Genomic DNA, 10,886 nt, shown 5'->3' on the forward strand with positions numbered 1-10,886 from the left:
GCCCTCTCCGCCAGACGGCCTTCTGGGAAACAGTGGCCACGTTTACCTTCACATTGACTCTCAGCGCGCATCTCACGCACGCACAGGGGCTGGAGCAGACAGACAGACAGACAGTGGATGGAGATTTACTAGGTAGACAAATACTGCCAAGCACTCCTAACACAATAGGCATACAATGTGTTGTAGTTTTTCACGTATTGTATTAAACACACGCACACATTTAATCATAGACTCTTCGAGATACTGGACGTGGTTCGCCACGGGCCACATGGATTATTTGACCCAAAAGGTGGAAAGTTCACAGTGCCAGGCCTTAACAGCAATCCAATCCAACCCATTCCACACAAGAAGCCTTTGAATTTTGTTATTGTGGACACACATGCTCTGTGATGATGAAGAAGAAGCTCCTCGTGGGGCGGACACAGTGCAGGAAGTGGAATTCATTGGCTCGGTTTGTACCTCTGCCACATATGGTCCTGTCATCACTGTATTCACTGGACGTCCCACCTTGTCTGCCTTTAGGGTTCATTTCTTTTATTTCACCAATATTGCCACTAGGTGTCGCTCGAAGACAAAAAAGGAGGGATTCTGATTTTTTTGTGGTACGAACGTTTAAATAAAACAAACCAGAGGTAAATATTTTGAATGAAGACGAAACTCAAAATTCGTTTTTTGTTTTTACACTCGAGACACATATACATGCTAGAAAACACAAGCATAGTGAATTTTGCTTAAACAAAATAAAAAAAACAAATGCCAAACTATATGCTAAACCATATCATACCACGGTGATATTAGATTATGCCTCTCTCTCAGTCCTCATAAATTTCTTCTTTGTCTCATTCCACGCCAGGATCATGTGACCTTTGGAGGTGGTGCAATGGGTAAAGCAATGCAACTGTGTGTGTGTGTGTGTGTGTGTGTGTGTGTGTGTGTGTGTGTGTGTGTGTGTGCATGTGTGTGTGTGTGTGTGTGTGTGTGTGTGTGTGTGTGTGTGTGTGTGTGTGTGAGAGAGAGAGAGAGAGAGAGGGAGAAGGGGCAATCTGTGGGGATTAGCCTCTAAAGACAGGCCAGGCACACCACGAGCAAGCTCAGCGATGGCCTCACTCTGAATATTCCAGGACTCTAACAGGTAGGACAGTTTGCTTTAGTCACAGCTCTTTCTGACAAGAACAGTAATATTTCTGGCGTTTAGCCCAGTCCGATAAGGGCTCGTAGCCAGGTACAAACGGCTGAGGGCTGCAGTAAATCGGGCCAACAAGCGGTCAAGGATGATCTCCTGATCCTCTGCTGCTCCGGTCGGTGTTCACTTCAGGCGCTCAATCAGGGTCACCGCTTTCACACTTCAATTCTAATATGTATTCCAATCAGCTGCAGCTCTTTTTTTTTCCTAATTTCTTAATGATTAATGGATTAAACTTTCATCACTTTTTTCAACTTAAAGCAAGTTTGCATGGGTAAGAGGTCGTAATTAAAAAAAAAAAAATCGATGCCGTCTTTTTTGGCCCATTTTCTACATCAGTGGTGAATGGCCCTGGAGGTTTTCCTCCATTCGCCACCACTTCGGCCTCTTTACTGCACATTTGCCGAGTGTTAGAGCCTCCATGGTTAAGTATGCTATTCATAGAGCACAGAAGGCAGGATTACTGGTGTGAGGGAGTGAAATAAAGACTTCCCACGTTGCCACCACTTTCCAGCAGGTTGGCTTCAGCGATTCACACATGTAACAGCCAGGTAGTGCCGTGCTTTCTCCCCGTCTAGCTGTCTCTGTTAAGCTGTTTGTGTCTAGATACCAGTTTCCAGCATCCAAGATCCCCGCCCTGCTCCCCGCCCACCATGGCCTCCCTGGAAGAGGAGCTCACTTGCTCCGTGTGCCGAGACACCTTCACCCAGGTCCACCCGCTGCCCTGTGGCCACAGCTTCTGCCCGGCCTGCATCCGCGAAGCCTGGAGCGAACACAGCGACGGGAAATGCCGCTTCACCTGCTCCCAGTGCCAGGAGGAGCGCTGTGGGGTGGTGTGCGACTGCTGCCCTCCCGCCGCCGAGGACGCGCAGCCTCCGCTGGCTGTGAAGACGTGCCTGCGATGCGAGGTGTCCCTGTGCGCCGAGCACCTGCAGCCCCACCTGGAGAGGCCGGCGTTCAGCTCCCACCTGCTGGTGGACCCGCTGGGCGACCTCTCCCAGAGACGCTGCCCGGCCCACTCGGAGATCCTGCGCTACTACTGCGCCGATGAGAGGCTGTACGTGTGCGGCGACTGTCTGCTGGAGGGAGGCCACGCCCAGCACAAGGTGAAGGCGCTGAAACAGGTGGAGGACGACCTGAAGGTCAGTAGGAAAAACATTCAAACAGACGCGCGCACATTCTATGTGTTTGTATGATTGGTTTTCCTTGCTCGGCATGGGGGATCCCTACGCAGGTCATTCTGCAGACCCTGCTCATCAAAGCAGAAGAGAAGCTGAAAAATGGAGAGAAAATCATCAAAGAGCACGAGAACATCGATTCCACCATGGCTGTGAGTGAAACTGTGAAAGTACACATCCAGAGTAAACAGTCAAATTTAACTGCAGCCTAAACTCGAGAACCACGCGTGACGGACGCGCAAACTAGCTCAGCCACCAACCAGAGATCATTGGTCGTGATTTTTTTCTCTCTGTTTAAGGACTCACTGAAGCAGGACGACACCCAGGTGGAGCGGCTGAACTTGGATCTGCAGGTCCAGGTGAAGAACCTGGCGTTTGCTCTGAGGGACATCACCAAGAGGGAGAGGCAGCAGGTGACAGAGAGGGTTCACCAGGACTGCTCCAGGGTGAAGGAGGACATGAGCCAGACGATCAGCATCCAGCACTACCTTAGCTCTCTGCTGGCAGAGTCCGACCCCTTCCTGCTCATCTGGGTGAGACTTCAAAATGTCATCAAAAAGCAAACCATTGATAGAGAGAGGATTGATAGACGGGTTGATGGATGGCTGTAGCGTGAATTATTCCATCACATTTGCACTGAATTTGTTAACATGTAAGAGGGTAAATTCATCTTTGACGAAACTACATGAACTTTCAATTAATTTTGTGTGAATGTTTCTCAATTAATTTTGTGTGAATGTTTCTCAACTAATTTTTTTGTAACTTTTCTCTCCTCAGGCATTTCAATCAGAGGACACAAAGTAAGTCTGGAAATCAAACTTTAAAAAAAAGCAACAATACATTTTTATGGCTTAATCTCTTCGGCAGTGATCGAGTACAAAAGTTTAGAAATTGTGACACATTTGTGTTGCAGACTGCTGGCTGACCTGAACAGCCCAATGTATGTGCCTGAAACCATCAGTCTGGACAGGAAACACATCTTGGAGGATATAGAGAGCAAGTATCGAGACTTCATCACCTCCACGCTGCGCTGCCTGAGTGAACTCAAGAGGGAGCTCCGTGAGTGTCTTATTGGTGACACACAGTCACCCTTTTCGCCTGTCTGGCCACAAATGAGAAAGGTCCAGCCTTTACTCCACTGGCTGGCTCCACTTTTCAGAAAGTGTGTGCTGAAATGTTAAGTTCTGGCAATCAGCCCTTTGTGATGTCACAGAGAGGCTTGATATCTTGATGCTTCTTTGTTTATGCCCGCTTAGCGACTTGCGGAAGCCCCAACATATCATCGGTTTTAGCCAGAAGCTGTAAACAAACGACTAAGTGCCATTTTCAGGAGGTTGCAAGAGATTTTAGTTTATTAATTGTGCTAAACAACAAGATGAAAAATCAATGTCTTCAAATGAATGAAGCAGATAGACTTTTCAGACCAATCCAAATAGACTCATGCTGTCAATTGAAGTTTATTTCTTGGGCGCCGATACAGTCAGAACAATTTTTTCTGTTTGGATTATCTGAAAAATGGCTACTTGATGCTAGAAAATGGGGTGAACGTGATGTTTTTTTTCTTGTGTGGGTGAACACAGACTGTGTGCATGTGCATTCTAACACCACGTGGGCGCACAGAACAGAAAATATTTCACAAGTCATGCGGAGAGAGAAAAACCACTGTGTTGTATAAGCACATTTTTAACCCACATATTTAAGGCGATCCGCTGTCCCTCCTGCTCAGTGACTAGCCCTCTGACCCTGGACACCAACACGGCTCACCCTCTGCTCAGCATCTCCGACGACCTGCGCTCAGTGGCCCGGGTGACCAGTCGCCTGCCCTGTGCCTTTCACCACGAGCGCTTTGACCACTGGCCGCAGGTCCTCACCGTCCAGACCTTCTCCTCGGGGACTCACTACTGGGAGGTGGAGGCCGAGGGATTCTGGGACATCGGTGTTTGCTACAGGAGCATCGGACGGAAGGGGAAAGAGGGCAACGCCTTTGGCATCAACAAGGTATAAGTTCCATTTTTCATATACATTTATTCATATACATGTTTATTTATATATGTCATGCACCTATGCATGCCCTTCTGTATTTCTATAATTGAATTTTTTATTTTTAAATATCTGCATCTAAATTATGAGAGCTTTGTTTTTCACCCTGCATCTCACTATGGCCTGTCTGCCACTCTGACTACTTCTACTTCTGTCTCTATATATCTCTCTCTACGTTTTTTTGTGTTTCCTTTTTACCCCAACTGGTCAGAGCAGATGAGCGCCCCCTGGAGTCTGGCTCTGCTCTAGGTTTCTTCCCACAGGGGAGTTTTTCCTGGCCACTTTGACACCTTGCTTGCTCTTGAGGACCCAGTTGGTTTTCTTCTGATTATACAAAGCGCTTTGAGACGCCTTTGGTAGTGATTTAGCCCTGTACAAATAAAAGTTGATAGAGAGATTGATTGATTGAGTTGCAGTGGTTGGATTTTGGATCTATAAAACTCTGTAGATATAGCTATATCCAGATTTTTAAATATAATTTATCCCTCTGTTTGCTGCTTCACACCACTACTAAATTATAGTTCCCTGCCAAAACTTCCTCATGTTTGGAAGGGGACAAAAGAGAGCTGATGTCAGAAGACAGAAATAAGGCCTGAATGGGTGTGTTGGCATTAAAATGGTAGAGGTATCAGTGACCTTTGTGGCATAACAAAGGGCTGATTTTTAGAACTCATTTTTACATACACTGTACAGTGGAGCAAGCATGGGAGGAGAAGGATCTGCTTTTCTCATTTCTGGGTTTTGAGTAACAACAAAAGAGAGGGAGAGAGAGAAAGAGAGACTGGCAAAGTGAATTTTGCATTAACTGGGATATTTTGAGAGTCACTAAGGAATGTTGTAGCTCAGAGTACAAATACTGTGTTGGGTCCCAACCGTGTTTTTTTTTTTTTTTTTTAAACGACAACAACAACAACAAAAAATGCCTTTGTTTGAAACTTGCAGCTATCATGGAGTTTGACGCAGCAGCACGACAAGAAGCTGGCCGCCTGGCACAACCGCAGGAAGACCCGCCTCGCACACCAAATGCGCGGCAACCGGGTGGCCGTGGCCGCGGACTACAGCGCCGGCACCATCACCTTCTCCGAGGTGGGGCCGAACAGCAGCCTGACCCACCTCCACACCTTCTCCACCACTTTCACCAAGCCGCTGTGCTTGGGCTTCGGACTCTACAAGGCGGAGCTCAACAGTCGCATCTCCATCGTCGTCAAGGCCTGAAGAGCAGACGAGACACGCAAGACACGAGGAATTGCCGAGAGCGCCCGAGACGATTCGCGTCCTCGCTGCCAAGACCGAAAACAAGCAATGCTCTCTGATGTCTCTCTGCTAAACCCGCGATCCGGTGACCCTGACGTTGGAACGATCGCTGTCGGTAAAAGGACAGAATGAGCATCGGATGAGTGAACACAGGGAGACGGGAGGCAAACAAGAAGGGCTGCTTTGAAGCAACAAAAAAAAGGGCAACAATGAGTTTTATGAATGTTCTTTGTAACAATGTGGTGAAACTATTAAGTGATTATTAATTCTTGGTGATAGATATGACAGGGTCTGAAAGGCGTTGGGTATGAGGAAAAGTTATTTTCCTGGATGCATGTTTCCGGGATGCTTCTGAGGCCTGACTGCTTACTCTCGGGAAACCATATTTTATTTTTGCATATTTAAGCCTGCGTCATTAGCTGTTTTTTGTGTATCTTTTTGTGTATCTTCTGGATCTGGTCTGGCCGCTTCTTTTATAATTGCTGAAATGCAAAAAGAAAAACCAACAGAAACAAAACAGACAGAAAAAACAACTTGGAACTGAGGGATCAATCCTTGCTTTTTCCCAGTCCGACAAACTACCTAACCCCAGAAAACACCGGCAGTGTAATTGTTTTCCCGGGATGCTGTGAGTGTTTGATCATGTCTGAGGATGCCGGGAGAAGCACACTGATTTGAATGGATGTCACAGTAATAATTTGAAAAAAAGAAGGCACTGCCGCTCAATCGTTAGCTCTGCTCTTTCACAGACGCCCAATTATGCTCTCACTTTTTTCCCTCTCCCTTATTTTTTTGCCGTAGAAGTGAGTGGGTGGATGCAACACAGAGGGTGAGAGCAAGGCAGACGGAAAAGAGGATGGCAGGGGGAGAGAAGAAGAGAGGGAGGGAGGAAGAGAGAGAGAGAGAGGGAGTTGGAGAGATAGATCAGAGCTCACTCTGCACACTCAGGCTGACGGCGCCGCTGCGAGAGAATGTAACAGAGGAAGAAGAGCGGGGGATTTATTTTGTCACCGTAGTGTCTCCTAATTTAGAGGGGTAAACATCTGACATCACCTGCTATGGAAGACGGGACAGTTCAGACGGAAACAGGTGATCACTTATCTTGCGCTAACTGCTTTAACTTTGAATGCTTCCTCTGCTATGCTGCAAAAACGTTTGTGTGAAGGTTTTGAGTTTATTTCATCGACAATTTGCTTAGTTTTCCAATCAAGTTTTTTCTTTTTCCTCAGAGACATGATATAAGTTTAATTCAAACTAAAGAGGTGTCTTTCCTGTTGCTGCTATATAAAAATTTATGTCACAAACTGAAAAACTTGTTAGCAGTTAGAAAATGTGTCCCCTTCTTAATGTGTCAAAAAGATCAGGAAAAGCTGAAGAAAATTGCAGAAACAGCATTGGCCACACGTATGGCTGCTGCTTGATGCGTCTGAAAGTGTGAAAACGAAGCATGCGTGTGAGTATGTGTGTGTGTGTGTGTGTGTGTGTGTGTGTGTGTGTGTGTGTGCACACGCGTGTGTCAGCGTGTGGAGGACAGATGGTCACTCAGTGGAGTTGTTCCCCCCACTCCCTCTCGTCGTTACGCCCCCTCCTGGGCTCCCACGTCTTATTCCTGTCACCCCTCCAACAATCTTACCTGTCTGTCCCTTCCTCCTCCTCCTCCTCTACTCCCCCCCCCCTCCTCCTCTACTTCCTCCTCCTGCTCACCTGTCCTCAACCTCCATTCAATCATCTCATCTCTGAAACTCGCTGAACCCCCTGCCTCCCCCCACCCTCTTCTCTTCCCTTTTATTCCCCCAGCTACGTCTCTGCTGCCACATTTTTCGCTGAAGAGGATTTCTTTGTGATTGTCATTCTGACCTCTTTGCTGACCCGACAAGTAGGACTGGAGAGGCGAACTGGGATTTGTGGCGGAAAAAAAGACAAAGAAACTGAGAGTGATTGACAGCTATGGCCACTAAACAGTTCTGAGTGTTCTTATGAATATATTTCCGTCTTTGATCCTGAGCTGCTTGTCCGTTTGTGGCTCTTTGGGATTATTTTCATTAGGACTGGCTCCCCATGTCAGATCCAAAGTGACAACTCTGTAGAGTACAAACACAGATATTCCGCTTAAACATTTTCAACGTCCAGTCATGCTTCCCAGGTTAGTCACCTTTGACCTTCCCGTGCTGTTGACCGTGCTCCTGTTGTGGGGCCCGATGGAGACCAGGGGGCAGAATGACACAGAGCCCATCATCCTGGAGGGCAAATGTCTGGTGGTGTGCGACTCCACCCCGTCCTCAGAGCCGGCCGGCAACGCCCTGGGCATGTCGGTTCGCTCCGGCTCGGGTCGCGTGGCCTTCTCCGCCAGTCGCCAGACCAACCACGAGCCCACGGACATGAGCAACCGCACCATGATCATCTACTTCGACCATGTGAGTAACTGTTGCCACTCAGACGCTCTTGAATGCCTCCAAACTGAGAGGAAGTGCGAGAGGAAAGCGCAACCTGTGCTTCGCCCCAGGCTCGCTATTGTTGCTGTTGCAACCTCTAGACCTCTCCGTATTTTGAAGGGATCCTGCCGCAGATTCGGAATGACACATGAATCTGCAGCAAACACACGCGCACACATGCAGCTTCAGTGAGCTGTGTTTCAAGTCTTGTTGCAGTCAGAAGTCAATGCTAATAAGATGCACATATGATTAGAGTTCTGACGGTGAGGAAAAAATGCAAATGAGGTAAACAGTGAAGTTTCAGGCGCAGTCGGGCTGAATTTTGATGCCAATTTTGGGCTATTTTGGAAATGCACTCCGTGTTTCGGATGAGGTCTGAGAGTGACACATGATAAGCAGGAGGAACCTTTTTGAAGGGTTATTTATTTACACCACGCCACTCGGTAGAATTCTCACATGATGTTGCTCCTCTCGCTCTGACCAAACCTGCCAGATTCTGGTGAACGTGGGAACTCATTTTGACCAGGAGACCAGCATCTTCTTGGCACCACGGAGAGGCGTGTACAGTTTCAGCTTCCATGTTGTGAAGGCCTACAACAGACAAACAATTCAGGTAGGTCTGCTCAAACCCAATATGAAATTTGATTTAAATGAGTAATTTGCTTTTCTTAATCCCTGTCCTTTGACTTCTTCCAGGTCAGCCTGATGCTGAACGGCTGGCCAATGATTTCGGCTTTTGCAGGAGACCAGGACGTGACCAGGGAAGCTGCCACCAATGCCGGCCTGGTGATTATGGAGAAGGGGGACAAGGCCTACCTCAGACTGGAGAGAGGCAACTTGATGGGAGGCTGGAAGTACTCCACCTTCTCCGGGTTCCTGGTCTTCCCTTTGTGAGAAAATCGGTTGGAGTTTAGCTTAAAATGTTGAAAGAGCAGTGGAAGGAGAGCTGTAAAAAAAACTTAGCAAGCAAGACGTCAATCTGTAAATCTTAAAATGATGCATGAAAAGATGTGTCTTATGCACACACACAAAAAAGAAACGTGTATGAGACGAGACATGAGGAGACATGCAAATTGACATCATTTGCACGGAAGGACCAAAAAAAGAGATAAAATATGCTGAAAAGTTCAGTTTAAAAGATTTGTGCAAATTTATTTTGTTTGTTGAGTTTGCAGCCATGTACAATCTGGGCTTGTGTGCTTTTGGACCACTCTGTTATTATAAAATCTTGTGTGACTCTGCTGTGCTCCACGTTACACTCTGTAGCTGCCAAACTTGCCCCTTTAACCTTGCTGTGTTGTATGATAATACTCTATATATCTGTAACTTCCCTGCAACAAATGTTTATCTAAACAGAAATTTCTATTTGGGAGAAGTAAATAAACTCATATAATGCTGACACAGGGTTCTTTTTCTTTGTTTGCATTGTAATTTCTTTCAAGATACACATTTGCTGAATGTGAACGAATGGATGCTGACAGTCAAGCAAGACTGAGCAAAGCTAAAGAGACGCCATTTCTCCCTCCTGATTGCCCCAGCAGCTGTTTGTAAATATAGCTCCCACCAGCAGAGTTGGCATTGGCTGGGACCAAGTGTACCAGCATGGGGACCAGTTCGAGGCGAGGGTGGTGACTTGTGGATGCTCCTTGCAGGGTCGCAGACAGATGGAGGCTTTGGCGAGCAGGCGGGATCCTCTCTGCAGGGATGCCGCTAATAAATGCGGTGCACTGTCACATACAGTCATTCACGCTTCCCTGGATCATGACTACGATTTATCTGTCTTTTTTTTGTCTCCCCCTCTGTACGTCTCCTATCCAACACAATCACTATTTTATGATTTTGTATTTGACAAGCAAGTAGTTCTTGAGTTAAAGAAAAAAAATATTCAAGACCTTAATTTATACTGTCACATCAGTGCAATCACTGAGAAAGCTTTCAGTGATATGGATGGGAGAACTTGTGTTTTTTTTTTTTTTTCTTAACGCAATCTCAATTCTTTAGCAGGTACTCTCCTACTCCCTTTTCCATTTTTTATATTTATCAGAGAAAATCTAACTATTTATAGCTCAACATAGCCAAAAAGGAAAATGCCAGACTATTAATATTTTATGGTTGATGGAGATGGGGTAGGATTTAATAATTTTGCATTCTTTTACCACTCTTTTTCAAATTGTATTCAAACTGTATTCTTATTTATTCCGTGTCTGATCATTTCTTTGGCATCAAACTTCTTATTGTATGAGAATTCTCTTTTTTTCCTTTTTAAAATCCGCCTGTATCTACTGGTTTGTGTACATATATATATATATATATATATATATATATATATATATATATATATATATATATATATATATATATATATATATATATATATATATATATATATATATACATTTCCTATTTTAGTATCGTGTCAAAAGAGGGCGCCAACTCCCATCAAAGAGCTTCGACGCACGAACGTAAGCAATTTCGCTTATGTCTTTAAGAGCGCATGTTTTATATCCAGACGTAGAAAATGTCGGAAAAGTGGGGAGGAAATAATCTTAAACGTATCAAAGATGCCCTTGTGTGCATCTCTACAAATTCAAATTAAAGCAAAATTAAGCAGTATCACAATACATGAACGATTTCAGCCTAAACCAAGATAATTAAACGGTGGAAATCGTACAGTGCCGTGACAAACAAGCGTGCCGTGTTTTGCACTAGGTACCGACTTTAATTTGGTGAAAATTACATATTTTTCGTCAGTCCGCAATTAAATGACCCGCGCTGTGTAATGTGAGCATCTATGACAGC

At 45.6% G+C, this 10,886-nt stretch overlaps 2 protein-coding genes across 3 annotated transcripts; both read left to right on the plus strand.

Moving 5' to 3' along the window:
• Positions 1-691: 691 nt before the first annotated feature.
• trim110 (tripartite motif containing 110) lies at positions 692-6,172 on the plus strand. Of its 2 annotated transcripts, none has more exons than XM_076020580.1 (8): positions 692-1,132; positions 1,790-2,325; positions 2,418-2,513; positions 2,661-2,894; positions 3,139-3,161; positions 3,275-3,420; positions 4,088-4,359; positions 5,344-6,172. In XM_076020580.1, the coding sequence occupies exons 2-8, from the start codon at positions 1,837-1,839 to the stop codon at positions 5,614-5,616; spliced, it is 1,533 nt and encodes a 510-aa protein (XP_075876695.1). In that variant the 5' UTR covers positions 692-1,132; positions 1,790-1,836; the 3' UTR covers positions 5,617-6,172. The 2 variants fall into 2 exon arrangements, with proteins under 2 accessions (XP_075876695.1, XP_075876694.1); XM_076020579.1 differs by having other exon boundaries at positions 692-946; positions 1,037-2,325.
• Positions 6,173-7,787: 1,615 nt separating this feature from the next.
• Positions 7,788-9,486, plus strand: cbln12 (cerebellin 12). The gene is made up of 3 exons (XM_076020581.1): positions 7,788-8,069; positions 8,581-8,700; positions 8,784-9,486. The coding sequence occupies exons 1-3, from the start codon at positions 7,788-7,790 to the stop codon at positions 8,979-8,981; spliced, it is 600 nt and encodes a 199-aa protein (XP_075876696.1). The 3' UTR covers positions 8,982-9,486.
• Positions 9,487-10,886: the final 1,400 nt, after the last annotated feature.

The sequence above is a fragment of the Nelusetta ayraudi genome, unplaced genomic scaffold (genome assembly GCF_046127955.1).
Source record: "Nelusetta ayraudi isolate G7.1 ecotype Tasmania unplaced genomic scaffold, CSIRO-AGI_Nayr_v1 ptg000011l, whole genome shotgun sequence".
Classification (NCBI taxonomy): Eukaryota; Metazoa; Chordata; class Actinopteri; order Tetraodontiformes; family Monacanthidae; genus Nelusetta; species Nelusetta ayraudi.